Consider the following 15,058-nt stretch of genomic DNA (forward strand, 5'->3'; position numbering starts at 1 on the left):
AGAAGATTTGATTGACAGATTTTAACAAATAAAAATTAATATCCTTAGGAAGTAGGGTGAATTAGAAGTGTTATGTGGGTGGGCTAATTACTGAAAGTGGAAAATTCAGATGTTTTCTAGTGAGGAACAGGATAGTTTAATTAATATAACTTCCAACTTATTGGTTGGTTGTGGGTTTGAGCCACAGTCTTTCAATAACTGATTTAAGTATCGTTGAGCAAAGTACCTTGCCTCCATTATGACAACTTTTAGGTGTTGGGGGTGGTGTAGCTAAAAACAGTTTTCCTTTTTGAATGTGAAATGCACATTAAAAATTATTACAGTTATTAATAGCAATAATTGTTACTATTATACTAGCTTGACCCATCTATTTATTTGCAGGATACTTTGTATATGATGTGATTGACATGCTGATATTTCAAAGGACTAGGCAGACGTATGAGCTGCTTTTGCATCATGCTGTGGTAAGTACATCTTCTCAACCTGCAATCAAGAAAACTTAGTTGAACAGGACAGTTTAGATCCAAATCTGTCGATGTTCTGTATTTTATGTATTTCCCAAAGTTTGATTTTTATTAAGCCAACATTAGTGGAAAATCGAGACATAGCAGTCACTTTTCCAGTGACATTGGCATAGTCAACCGTTTGTTAATATTTTGGTTTTTCATTTGCATGTACTTCCTAGACCCCTTGATATCATCATACTTGGCTAAATCTGCAATACATTTACTTGCCCCTTTGATCATTGGATCAAAATCACTTCCATAGAAGATTTGTTTTATTTAAAGCTTTTTCATTTATTTATTGCTGCATAAACTCAGTGGAACCTCAACTTAGCGATTACTTTGCATTTGTGTACATGTATGTCAATATATTGGGTTATCTGGGATAACTTTTAATTAACCTCATTGTTTCTTACATTCCTAAATAAAGGATGGGATTTATAGATAGGAAGTCTCTTGTACTTCAGTCTCTCTATGGAGTTCATACTTGGGATGTATTATTATGAAGCTAACATATTTGCACCTTGAATTTTTTTGTAATGGTTGCAGTGAGCACAGGTTTAGTCTGTGACACTCACTTGACCTTTTGATCTTTGGGTCAAGGTCACAGTCATGGAAAATTTCTTGTAAGGTTTTTGGTTTTTCTCATTCTCTTAGTAGAATTTGTTCATACTTGGAATGAATCATTTTGAAGCTGAGACTATTCATACTGTTACACTCATTTGACCCTTTGACATTCAGGCCAAGGACACACTAAAAGAAAATTTGTTGTAGTTTTTGGTTTTCCTCAATCTCTTGGTGGAATTTTTTCATACTTGAGATGAATCATTATGACCTTTAGACAGTTCATTTGTGACACTCACTTTTCTCTTAGATGCTGGGGTCAAGGTCACAGTCAGAGAATTGTGTCAATGTTTTGGTTAAGTTTGCTCTTTCATTTGTATTTCCTAAACTTATAAATGGATTTTCTTTATTCTTATGAAGCTAAGACAATTTATTGTGCAACATGCTCACTCACATTTTACAACAGTTCATGGGCTTGACATTTATGTCCCAGCCTCTAAGTATATTTAAAAGTGTTTGTCTAGTGGACTTGCATTTTTAAAGTATTTGTCAAGTGGCTTTTGAAATGAACTTGCCAAGCTCCAGAGTCTTTGAAAATTGAAATAAATCCAAACATTTTAATTTCTTTCCATAATCACAAATAAAATTGTTCAAGGTTGTTAGATTTGGATGTTGTCAAGTTTTCCTGGTTTCTTTCTTTTGATTAATTATACTGTAGTTTGAATTTTATCATTAAAACAATGTTGTAGTATTTTGCATTCGTTGTTTTCTCATATAACATAACTTGTATACAAAATGTTAGAGAAAATAGGTCTTGGAAATCTGTTTGTAGTCTTTGAAAGTTTGTGAAAAGTCTTTGAATTTATCATTCAGAATTATGCATGAACCCTGTTGTAAGAACATAAATAGTTTATTAACCAGATTTTCCTTTACACTGCTAGATTCAGTATATGCAGAATGAGTAGCAGTCTATATACATCAAGTCACATGGGAAATGGCAACCAATGAAATAACCACAGAGAAAGAAAAAATGAATTTAGAGTCACAATTGACAAACTTTAAAAGAAAATTCCATTATGTTTCCTATGTTGTCCAAGTCACAATTTGGAGAAAACATTTTGCTTCATGCAAGGTCTGTTCAAGTTGCATTAAAAAGAATCTGAAAACATGTAGAAAGACTTGATCTTTAGGGACACATTTGAACTGGACAAAAAAATCATTACACTTTTGATGTAATCATTACATTTTTTTCCCCGCCAAATTGCATCTTACACTAGACTATAATATGGATTACGCTTTTATCACACAAAAAAAAATAAAATTAAAATAAAGCAATAAAACGTTGTGTTTGTCATTTTTATTTTCATCTCTTCAATTCCACTCATATAAATTTGAGAATATTCTTAAAAAGGTGACTGCTGCCTAAGAATAGCTTAAGAATACTTTACATATTTGCTATTTATGGCAGCTGTATATAACCAATTTCTAACTGAACAGACAGGTTTCTTCATATGTGAACTTTGCCTCCCAGACTCATATCATTGATAAGCTAGTTAGTTAGTGAATTACTCTGTACCTTTAACACATTAACCCCTAGCGACAACTTAACAGGGCAGGAGGTAGTAGCCTACTGCTGAGGTCTGTAGCATCATGGTCATGCATGATACACTAAAGTGGGTGGTATTATAGAAAGTTAGATGTAGCTCTACAATGATACCAAATAATCTGGAATATCTAGTCGCACTACAAAATACAGATAAAAAAAACTCATTTTTGGACCCAACTTTTTTCTACCCAAAATTTGCCCGTGGTCAGAATCAGATTTTGTGTCCAGATTTGAGACTTTTTGGTCTCAGATCTAAGGCAAACCAGTATGAACTGCAAACAGACAGATCAGCCTTTGCAAAAAGTAGGATAAGATGGGCATTTAGGAATAAAGAGTGGTCTCGATAAAAATACTAATGGCTGTTTAGCAACAAAAAAATACTTTTACCCTTCTGCTCATGCACGAGTCAAATAGCCAATGAAAAATGAGGTTTCTAACACAACTAGGTATTATATTATTGAAAGATCACCAGGGATTTGGTGTTTTCGGATCTATTAAGAAATAGCTTTCAAAATGTGTTTCCTACTCGATTTTCAGGCAAAAATGTCAAAAACCTCCATTGGTTAATGTGTTAAAGAAAATGGTGACATATGTTAAGTGAAACTCTTTACATTGTGAGATGTAGGTGTTATCTAATTAAAAATGTTAGAGCAGATGGACCTTTTCAAACTTCAAAATATGTCAGATCTGATTAAAGGTCAAATCAGCACCGCTTTTCAAATTTTAAAAGAAGAATACAGTACTCTGAGGACCTGTCTATGATGGTTACAGTATTCCATATCACAATCGTTCAGTGAAAGTTACACATGTAGACTAGTTAAAGTGAGTGCTGAATATAAATAATTTTTCAGTATATTTTGTGTTTGTATTCTCATTCTAATTCATATGGATTTTGCCCTTTTGTGTCAAGAATTTTGACCAGCTGCAGAACCAGGTTAGTAGTAACAGTGTATCATATTTATATTTACTGTAAATTGTAATTCTGTCATGCAATAAATTGATTTCACGTTTTACGTCCAAATTGCCCTTTTTTGCCACTTACAATAGCAATAATTATGCTTATGCCTCTCGGAGGGGGGTGGGGTGGCATGTATGAGCATGGACAGAGACATCCACATCTAATATGGCTGCCATTACTAAAAAACAAGAAACAACAGGTTTTGATATAGCACTTTGTCCATCATCCACAGTGTCTTATCCATCAACCATTCACAACTGTTTTTTCTATATTTTTCCAGCTTCTTTTAAGAACCACTCAACAGATATTGACCACAAATAGTCAGCATCCTGGCAGTGAAGTACTGTTAATTAGTTCCAATGATGCAGCTCCAGCATCAGACATGGCTGCCTGTACTAATTATAGAAAAACCTTAAGATATCATCTTAAAAACCACTCAAAGCAAGATGACCACATTTTATAGAAAGCAGCCAAGCATGAACTGATTTCAGCTATATATAAATGATGCCCACTGTTGCACCTTGAGCACAGGATCATTGGTTTTCCCTACATTGTTTAGTTGTGTCCCCTAAATCTTTACTCCATGTGCATGCTTTTTTGTTGGGGAATAATTAAAAAATTAGTGTATTCTTTCTTTGGATCATCTTGACACATCTGTGTAATGGGCCAAGTCAAAACATTTGAGCTCGTAGTTTGCAGATTTGCGAAGCAAAGTCGGTGTCAGCAGCTTAGTAAAATATAATTTTGAGGTTGAATTAATGACAAAAGGAACTAAGATGTTATGGTGTAAAGCTTGCACAAATACACAGTGTGGCATTTATTCAGTGAATTATTAGTTTTAAAAAAACTGAATTTAAGAAAACTTAAATTATTATAAGAAACGCTGGTAGATAATGAGTAAAGACTAATGGTAAATAACATTCAGATCCAGAACAGAAAATCCCATTGTACTGTTCTATTTTCAGGTGAATCAGATATTTAAACATATAGATGATTTTCTGGGTTACTTCCACACTTTATAAAAAACTTTATAACGGTAATACAAGTGTCCAAGGAAAAAATTATAGTGCAGTACAGATGACAAAAGGCTTAAGTGCAAAACTCAAAAAGCTAATGAAATTATATTGTTTTACCAGTACTAGTGTATTAATTACTCTCAAGTACTTTTCTTTGTTTGTTTTAAATTTGGTATTTCCCCTAAAATGTCCCTGACCCTTGAGATCTTAAAGTACATCACTGATGCTGATGAGACATCCATTACAGCCAGTGTTACTAAAAGTATATACATTAAAAACGTGACTTCTTCTTAGAAAGCACCCATTACAGTTTGAAGCATTTTGACATGAAGTTCATTTCAGTTTATTCAAATGCTGCCCTTCCACCCTTAAATATGACCACTGTTACTAAAAATAGAAAATATTAAAATCAATTTCTTCTAAAAAAAAGATGCATAACAGAATTTGACTAATTTGAACAAAATGCATCCTGGCATGAAGGTCTTATTAATTGTGTTCAGATAATGCATATCCAACATCAGTTGTAACAGCCATTACTGTAGGTAGATAAAACCTTTAAAATGACTTTGTGTAAATTCCTTCACACAATTGGCAATATTTAACAAAAAGCATCTTGGTTAAGATGGCTTTCAGATTTATACAAATGGTGCAAATCGGCCATAAAACGTGGCCACCATTACTAAAAATTGAAAATTCTAATAATGACTTCTCAAAAAATGATCAACATAATTGAACCAAATTTGAAACCATTATAGTCTTTCAGGGTGTGCAAAAAATGCTAAACTGACAGTGACTGGCACATAGAAAAGAAATATATTTAAATGACTTCTGAAAAATTGATCAACAAAAATTTATAGAAAGTATCCTAGCTGATTCACCATTAAATCTCATTAAATGTAGAAACTTCTTTGAATGATATGTCATCAGTATTATATACGACTACATATAACTACATATAATAAGGCCATTGCTCTTCTGTTAGGACCAACAAACAGATTATGCACACAAAACCCCATTCTATTGTCTGTAAATGATGAATATGTATATAATATAAAATGCCATATACTCCTACGAGTTTGTTGATGATTAAATAACTTAAGGTCATAATGTAGAACATGTCTGTAACATTCTAGTCATCATATAAAACATGTCTAACATTCTAGTCATCATGTGGAACATGTCTCTAACATTATAGCCATCGCGTGGAACATGTCGGTAACATTCTAGTCATCATATAGAACAGGAGTCTGAAGGCCACATGAGGGCATTTTTGATGGTCCAAGGGCAGCACAACTTTTGTTATCTGTTGTGATGCCAATCATTTTGCAAGCAACATAATTCAACTTGGCAGGCCGCATGTTTCATACCCCTGATATAGAACATATCTGTAACATTCTAGCCATCATATGGAACATATGTGTAACATTATAGCCATCATGTGGAACATGTGTGTAACATTATAGCCATTGTGTGGAACATGTGTGTAACATTATAGCCATCATGTGGAACACCTCGGTAACATTCTAGTCATCATATATAACATATCTGTAACATTTAACTCTCATATGGAACATGTCTGTAACACAAGCCATGATACAGAACAGGGGTTGGCCATCTATTTTACATAGCGTGTTACTTTTTCCCAGATTAATTACAAAAATGAATCAGCGCATGCCACCAGTAAGAGACTAACACTGTTAAAAGTCAAGATATTTGGCTGCCCTTTCTCGTGCCACACAAAACCTCTTGACATGCCACCTTGTGGCATGCATGCCATAAGTTGCCGACCCCCAATATAGAACATGTCTGTAACAATCTAGCATCATATGGGACATGTCTGTAACATTCTAGCCATCATATGGAACATGTCTGTAACATTTAACTATCATATGGAACTATGTCTGTAACATTCTAGCCAGACTGCTCCAGTGGCCTAGGAAGCACTCACCAGTTATTATGTACTTTTGAGAGAGTGACATATGTAAGGTGAAGTTGTTTGCATTTAAAACATGCACAATGGAGAGAATGTTGGCATACCTCTATGTTACATTAATGTAATGTGGATGATATTTCTTTGGAAATTGTACATATCTAAGAACACTGCTAACTAAAATGACTGCTCCCTTGTGCTAAAAAAAATCAGTCTGAATTAGTCTTAAGTACACTATCCATAGCAGCTATTAAAATAGGGAAAATTAATTTTGCCAGACTAGACAATACCAGCTTCTGAAAGTGCAATGAATGAATTACCAAATATATAAAATGTAAAAAAAAGTTATCGGCACTATTTTATACAATTTACCTCTGAAGTTCAGGAAGTGAAAATGACCAAATGGAGATAGCACTTATTTGAAAGGTGCACATCTGGAGTAAGGCCAAGCTGTATACACTATAACTCACATTACACCCACCAATCATACACCAAAATAAAGGGAATTAAAGGTTCTTTGAATTATAATTAAGATATACAAGGTCTTTTTTAAATAGCCAGTATAACCAGTGAGGAAAGCCGGGGAAATTCATTTCTTTAAAATTCTAACCCTATGCAAAACGTAAAACTGTAGAGTGCCACCCTAGTTGTTGGAGCATCTATCTCAGATGCAGGAGGTCGCAGGTTCGAACCCCAGCCAAGTCGTACCAATGCCTTTTAAAAATGGTACTGACAGCTCCTTTGCTTGGCGCTCAGCATTAAGAGGTTAGTGTTAAGACTGGTTGGCCTGATGTGACGATAATGTGACTGGGTGGGACATAATGCTGTATGTCTGCCGCATGATGCCCCAGTGCTAGACATACTATAAACTGCCACACTGCAGACATCATAGTGATATGACTGAAAAATTGTTAAAGCTACATTAAAAATCCAAATCACACATATGCATGCACACACATTCTACCCATAATATGGAATATGTCTTTAACATTCCAGCCATCATATGGAACATTTTGTAACATTCTAGCTATCACATGGAACATGACTGAGCATTCTAGCATTGTGTATTACATATTATGGACTGCTATTGTACAGTATGGAGCTCATGCACACAAATATTAATCCTATAATCAGATTTCAAAAGCATCCTTTTATATTGCAGTTATACTTAATGTTGATCCAATGACACCATTACCTGAGCTGTTAAAATCTTTAAACTGACTTTATTATGACAAAAGAATTTCGTATCATAGCTGTATTTACGTGTATAATACCCTGCATAATTGAATTCCTTTTTACCTGAATGATATGCTTTTACCAACCAGTATTACAGCCTCTGTGTACTCTTTAAGACCAAACCTGTGTTTAAATCTACCAAGACCAAGAACAAATGTATTATAACAATAATTTACATATACATGATCTTCTGACTTGAACCAAACCAAGCTGATTATCTTGCATTATTCAAAGTGGAATGTTCCTCAGGTACCTAAATATATTCTGCCAGTTTCCCCTTTTATAAAGTATGTTTTAATCAGTTACAAACTTGGTATAATGGTGTACATGTTAGGTGAACTGTTGATCTTAACTGTCCGCTAATATGTTCCTTTGCATATGTATATATATTGTGTACATTTGTGAAATATTGCATGCTTGTTATGGCCTCATGTGAAATTAGCATATGTTTAGCTAAAATGAACTGTACCCTCTGTTATTTTTATTGTTCATCTATCTGCCATTGTGTTCATTCATTCATTTGTCAGTTTGAACATTTTTATTAATATTTTTGTTACATGCATTATTATTTTAAGAATAACTGAACAGAATTTGACAGGAAACATCTTGTCATGAAGTGCTTATAAGTTTATACAAAAAATAACCATCTGCCGTAAAATATGGATCCTGATAATAAAAGTAGGAAAATTCATAAATTGTTCTAAAAAGCAACGTTACAAAATTTTACCAAATAATACAAAAAGTGTTTGCTTAAAAGCACTGCACCTTCAAATGAATGATACCTATTTACCATCAGATTCTGTGAAGAAATTTTTAAAAAAAGCGTTTTATCTATTAAAGAGTGTGGAACAGAATTTGACCAGTTCTGTCAGAAAGCCTTTTAGCATCGAGGTCTTTCAGTATATGACAAATTGATGTACCATCAAATATTGTTTGAGTTATATATAAAACAGTTCAGAATTCATGTTATGCAATTGACAGCACAGGAATAAATTTTGCGGAAAGTATCTTACTGTTCCAGATTTTTGGACACCTCTTACAGCTGGCTGCATGGCCAGGTGAGTGATCCGAGATCCAACTTTGGAAACATTTTTTACAGAAAGCATCCCACAGTCATGTTGATTCCTCAATTATTTTTTTTATTTCAGATAATAGTTTGTTTTGCAGTTGCCATAGTAACCAAATTATATGTGGGATATGCTGTCGTTGCCTTATTAGTAGAGCTTAATAGCATATTTCTTCACATGCGACAGCTTCTACAAATTTGTGGTTTTCAAAAGGATAACCAGTTTTACAGACTAAACAGCATTGTCAATCTAGGTAAGTTCAGAAATTGTCTTCTGTGAAAAATCAAACTTGTTTTATTATGTGTATGTAAATTTAGAGTTTTCTTCAAAACTGAAAACTGGAGCCACCACCAGTTACTTTTCTAAAGCAGGTAAGGGTTATAAGTTCCTGCAGGTTTGTGGAATCCTTTGCTCTAAGGCCAGGCCCAGTAGTTATAAAACTATCAGAGTAGAAAATTTGAACTTAGTTTCAAGATAGTCATTTTAGAAACCATGCATAAAATTGTTTGATAAACTTGAAATCAGGCAATAATGTACCATATATCTTTGCTTATAACTCAGATCCAAATGCAAACTGCACAGATCCAGATCAGCTGTTGCATAATGTGCTAGCAGATCAGGGTCTATGCAGTTTGTTTGGACTAACCAGTAGAACAAATACATAGCCCCAGATCTGCAGGCACAGTTGAACCTGACTTTTAAGCTGATATATACGTTAGTGCAGACATTATTAAGCTCATTCTAGAAATTTGATAATTTAGCCTTTAATTATAGTAAAATTACACATATATTTATCAGCTCCATACACATCTGTTCATCTATCTGCCATTGTGTTCATTCATTCATTTCTCAGTTTGAACATATTTATTAATAGTTACACAAATATGGCTTGATATATATCATGGGATGCGTTACATTTTCAGAAAACTGAACTTTTTTCTGTTAGGAAAGTGAAAGCGACTTCCCCCTATGATTTTTCATCGTACAATGACTGGCAGTAGTTTATGACGCTTGAGATGCTCCCGTGCTGTGGCCAGGAAGTTCTGACACTGATGTGTTCTAGCCCAAGGCAAAATTTATTTGTGCAGTGTTGATACGAATTATGCTGACAAACAAACTCTTCAACATTTACAGCTGTGTTTTAATTGCTAACTGACCATTAACCCTTTTCGGAGCAAGATATCATTGCTCGATTTCCTGAAGTTAGACCTACTGTACTATTTAATGATGAAAATATGCAAACTTCTTTTTCGAATTTTAAACATCAATATATAAATAGTAATTTGTTGTTATTTTAAATATAATAAATGAAGATCATTTTCTAATTTATTTCTTTTTAAAAAATTAAGATTTTAACTGCCATGTTTGCAATATTTTCTTTATAAAATCAGTTTCAGACAGTAAGTGAGCCAGCAAGTGCAGACATCACTACATCATTGAAATACAATTTCATTAGATTGTCTGTATTCAGAAATAGTTGGGCATATAGACTAAGGAGAATATATAATTCAATGAAAACAAAGTTTAAATATTATGTGATAGAAGATTTAGCCTAAATATTTAATCATGTGGGTCACAAACATTTGGGACAATGATTTATTGTGGAATTGTAAAAAATGGTCTAAGGTTGAGGCTGTTTTTTGACATCATTCGTTTTGTGAAAATATGACAAATATAGTGAAGCATATACTGTTTAACTAGTGCGTGTTGTTACTACCAAATAATAAAACCATAAATCTGTAATCCTATCAGTGGATTATTTTATGAAGCTAGAAAGTGAGTGGATATATTTAGAAAATCCCCCCCTTCTAAAAATATATGCACTCACATGGCTCAATACATCTTCTTGGTTGTGTCAATTTGGTCAGGGAAAAAAGGGTCCAGTTCAGTCATATATTGACTTTAATTCCTCAGTATTGTTTCTGAATAGGTACAGTAATGTTTTTCTGGGAACAATGAAATCAGAACGAACAGTGTTGTTTGAACTCACTTGTGCATTTGCTCCTATATACATGTGATAGAGCTTGTTTCAGAGTATTTTAGAAATATTTTTGACTGCAATTTTATACAAAGCTTTTAGAAAATAAAATAAATGGTAATTTATTAAGCATCTTTACAAACTTGCAATTACAAGACTGTACTCTTGTTACTCCTGTCAGTTAAATTTAATTACAATGTATAGTTTCTGCTGTGCTTTTTTAAATGATATGGCCAAAATACACTGCATGTATCTCAGTATCTCAGTGTAAACATACATATATGACTACAAGTATGAATACAATGGGTAGGAATATAATACTTTTTATACACTTACAAAATGTGTTGATAATAACTTGAAAATAAAGTAATGCTTAAAACTAATGTTAAAACATACTGAGAAATAGAGGACATAATTAAACTAAAAAAAAGAGAACACACACACATGTATGTATGTATTGCTTTTCTTGCTTTGTTCCCACTTCTCCTTGTTCTGCCCTAAAGGAGAAGTCACTTCTCTAAAATTCAAGTCTAGCTTTACCCCTGATATACAGTGATATTTTGTGCACTACGAATAAAGAGATGCTGCTTATATGATGTTTGTTTTCACATTTTCTCAACAAATAAATAGCTATAGTCATATTTGGACTTAGAATGCATTTTTACACAATTCATATTGTACACTTTGATATAGTGAATATTATCTAATTAATTTTACACATCTTTAAGTTGTTTCATTGAAGTTTTGATCCTTTTTTGGTAAAAAGTTACTTCTCTTAAATGATTATGCCATTGTGCATGCATATATCTCTTACAAACAGAAGCCTAGTAAAAATGTTATTCCAGAAATTTGAATGAAACTTCTTGCACAGAATAAGTATTTGTAAGATTTTCACCAACCTAAATGAATAGGTAGCATTGTTAATGTTCTGATCTTTACATGTTTTTTTATTCATGCCATCCTTTGTTTACTTGAATCAGCAATTTCCAGGAGGGTTCTGGTGACATTTATTCTTTTCTTTTTGTAGGTACCTTTGTTGGATGCAGAATAGCCACTCTTGCCTGGATGACTAGATGGATTGTTATCAATAAAAATTTGATTCCACTTGTGTTTTATAGTCTGGGCAGTATGGGTCTTGCCTTGACCACAGTCATGAACATTATTCTCTTTTATCGCCTTCTTCGCAGTGACTTCCTGAAGAAAAGGGAATTACAAACTACGGGCCAAGCTGCAACAAAGGATGACTGAGGAAAAGTAACTGTTCCTTTTTAAATTAAAATATATTTGATCAGAGTTTAGGCTAGTGTACAATATACACTTATATTAATGTGAAAACTGTAAACAATTACATTTCCTTATATGGCTCTATTTGAGTGAGTGTTCAGAGTCATTCAAATACCATGCACTGAATGTTGTGAACTTGTCCTGATTGCATATTTTATATTGATCAAATGTATTAAACTTGAACAATTAACAGGACTTATATCAGATTGCTTACAAAGTTTGTCATTTAATAAGAACAACTTGAAAATGTATAGGATTTAATTTCACAGATAGTTAAAGCAGTAGTGTATTTCATTAGTTTGTGTGAGAGTAGATTGTTGATGTTAAATATTACTGTATTACTTTTTATGAGAGAACCAATGAACTAATTCCAGTTTGTGCTGCATGATAGTAAAACTAATTCATGTATAAGTAAGTGATATATGACCAGGATCAGGTTTTAATATTATTCATGATGGATGTGTTTCCAAACATTTTTAAGTTGAAGATTTTGACTTGAACAGTTTGCTCATTTAAGGAAGGACAACATATTCTTGTAAGGCTTTTACTGTTCTGATGTTTCTTCTTCTGTGGGTGAATAATACTACTGTAAAGAAATCTTATTCATTATATAAATGTCAACAAACTAATGAATGGTAAATCTAGATTCTCCCAAGTTTTGACAACTTGATTCATCCGTGTAACTCGTCATGGATATTACAGATGATAAACAAGCCATTGCTCACTGCTCATGGGTTCAGGTCTTGACCAATGTAGATATGTCAGAAAACTTGCCATCCCTTCTTCCTTCATTAATTATACTAGCTGCCATGTATCGTATCATGCAGTGAAAATTAGTGCTAGACCAAAATCTTCAATGACAACATTTGCATTGATTAATGAATGTTTATTGAAGACATGTATCAGAGGAAAGCATTTAAGTATCATATAGTCAGTGTTTAATGTCCTTTTTACATGTGTCTAAGTTAATCTGCAGTAGACAAACTTCTTCTTTTTAATCCATTAACCATATATTAATAAAAAATTTGATTGTGAGATAAAGAGGGAAATGTACACATGGAATATTTCTTCTCCTGCTATACATGATATTTTTGTTGCATATTAAGCTGATGAAGTTGCAAATTGTGTGATAAATCTTCAAATTACAATTAAGGAGAAATTGTACAATTAAAGAGGTGTAAAATTATTCTTGATCAATCTAACATTTTAAAAACTGAATATTTCTTAGGAAATGTTGAGCAGTGCTACTTTTGAGGTCATAAAATTGAAACTTTATCATCAGATAGATATATGGAGTTCTTGTTACTCCCAAACTCATCTGGTTTAAGGCAAAAGAATGCTTGGCATTACAAGCAAGAAGAGCATTAATTATGTTTTATAAGATTAATGGTCAACTTGGAGCTCTGTCCATTTCAGAATTGTTTACATTATTCAACAATATGATCTCTCCAATTGTAGTTATTGGGCAGAATTGTGGAGATATGATTTTGTGCCAGTTATTTAAAATTACCACATATGTTTTCTGCATTATCTCGAGATGAATGTGGTCGACCTCCAACCTGTATTCAATACTTTACAGAATGTAGTAAATACTTGAAAAAATTTACCAGAATGAACAATCACAGATAGCATGTAGATGTTACAAAATGTTAGTAAAACTTGCAGGTCTAAAAAATCTGAGATTAATTAAATAGATATGGTTTTGGATACATGTTGAACCCAAACGGTCTGGGTATTGAAAACCTTTTTATGTTGGCCTTTAAGCAGTATTTACAACATAGATGTTATAGGAATGGGTTTTGGACTCAATAAAATACCAGTATATGCCTGTACGTGCTCAACACTGTGTGATACCTTACAAATAGACAATGAATATCGTGGTTATGATCCATCAGATTTGTTTGGATTTAAAGATCAAAACATCTCCCATCATTCTGTTATTATTATCCGACAGAAAATATATTTCTGCAGCTTTTAAAGGCCGATATTATTGGAAATTTATCTAGTTTTCTGTTTTCTGCAAAAGGGAGATCAAGTTCTAGAAAGTTTACCAGTCTGATATATTCCAGCTGTAATGTTAGAATTGATGTGTTTCAAATATATCTCTCTTCCTCACTCTCTCTGTCAATATAAGAATATTTTAAGCATCAGAATCTAATTTATGTGGCATTCTTGTGTTGCATAATTTATAACATGAATTGTGTATGGGCCAGATACCTTAAATACTTAAAAAGCTGTCGTTATAAATATTTGCAAAAATTATATAAAAATAACAGGTGGGCTTATCGCAAGATAAATGCAGTGTAATTTGCCTTTATAGACACTTGCATATATAATCTGCCCATAATGCATATTTTACACCCTTTTTAAAGCTTGCTTTCATATTTCACCTTGATATAAATAGTACGAACTATAAATCCTACCACTTTCTATCCCGTACCCTCACCCCCATCAGAGCATAGGGACTAAATCAATTAAGGACATTGTTCTGATAATTGAAATGGTTAAAGAAAATATTGTAGAATTTACATAGAATAAGGATGGAAATATCATGACTTAGAGCATACCTTTGTAATATTGAAAGCAAAGAAAAAAGAAATCCTCATTTGCATTTGGTGTTTAAGAATATGAGCACACATCTGGTTTGAGTTAAATAAGGGTAACAATACATTGCCTTTAGCAGCATTTGTATTTTTAAGGAACTATGTCATTTCTCATTGCAAGCTAGCTTTCCAATCATGGTTCAAGTCATATGTATATGCTGTTATCATTTCATCATAATGCACTTTGATATGACATGATCCCAGATAAAACACACTACAGATATTGGCCACATGGCCAAATTTAAATGTACATAAATTACTCAATTAAATGTATGATAAGAGTTAAAAAAAACCCATGAAGTTTAGTAATATA

At 32.9% G+C, this 15,058-nt stretch overlaps 1 protein-coding gene across 1 annotated transcript in view; it reads left to right on the forward strand.

Moving 5' to 3' along the window:
• Window positions 1–12,336, forward strand: part of LOC149775377 (TLC domain-containing protein 2-like) — a 32,652-nt gene extending 20,316 nt beyond the window's left edge. Inside the window, exons 3-5 of the mRNA XM_089943231.1 lie at window positions 382–464; window positions 8,962–9,133; window positions 11,886–12,336. Of these exons, the coding sequence (XP_089799357.1) occupies window positions 382–464; window positions 8,962–9,133; window positions 11,886–12,106 (476 nt within the window). The 3' untranslated portion in view covers window positions 12,107–12,336. The remainder of the gene's footprint in view (window positions 1–381; window positions 465–8,961; window positions 9,134–11,885) is intronic.
• Window positions 12,337–15,058: the final 2,722 nt, after the last annotated feature.

Source organism: Sinohyriopsis cumingii, chromosome 19, assembly GCF_028554795.1.
Source record: "Sinohyriopsis cumingii isolate HCF-2022 chromosome 19, ASM2855479v2, whole genome shotgun sequence".
In the NCBI taxonomy this organism is placed as follows: domain Eukaryota; kingdom Metazoa; phylum Mollusca; class Bivalvia; order Unionida; family Unionidae; genus Sinohyriopsis; species Sinohyriopsis cumingii.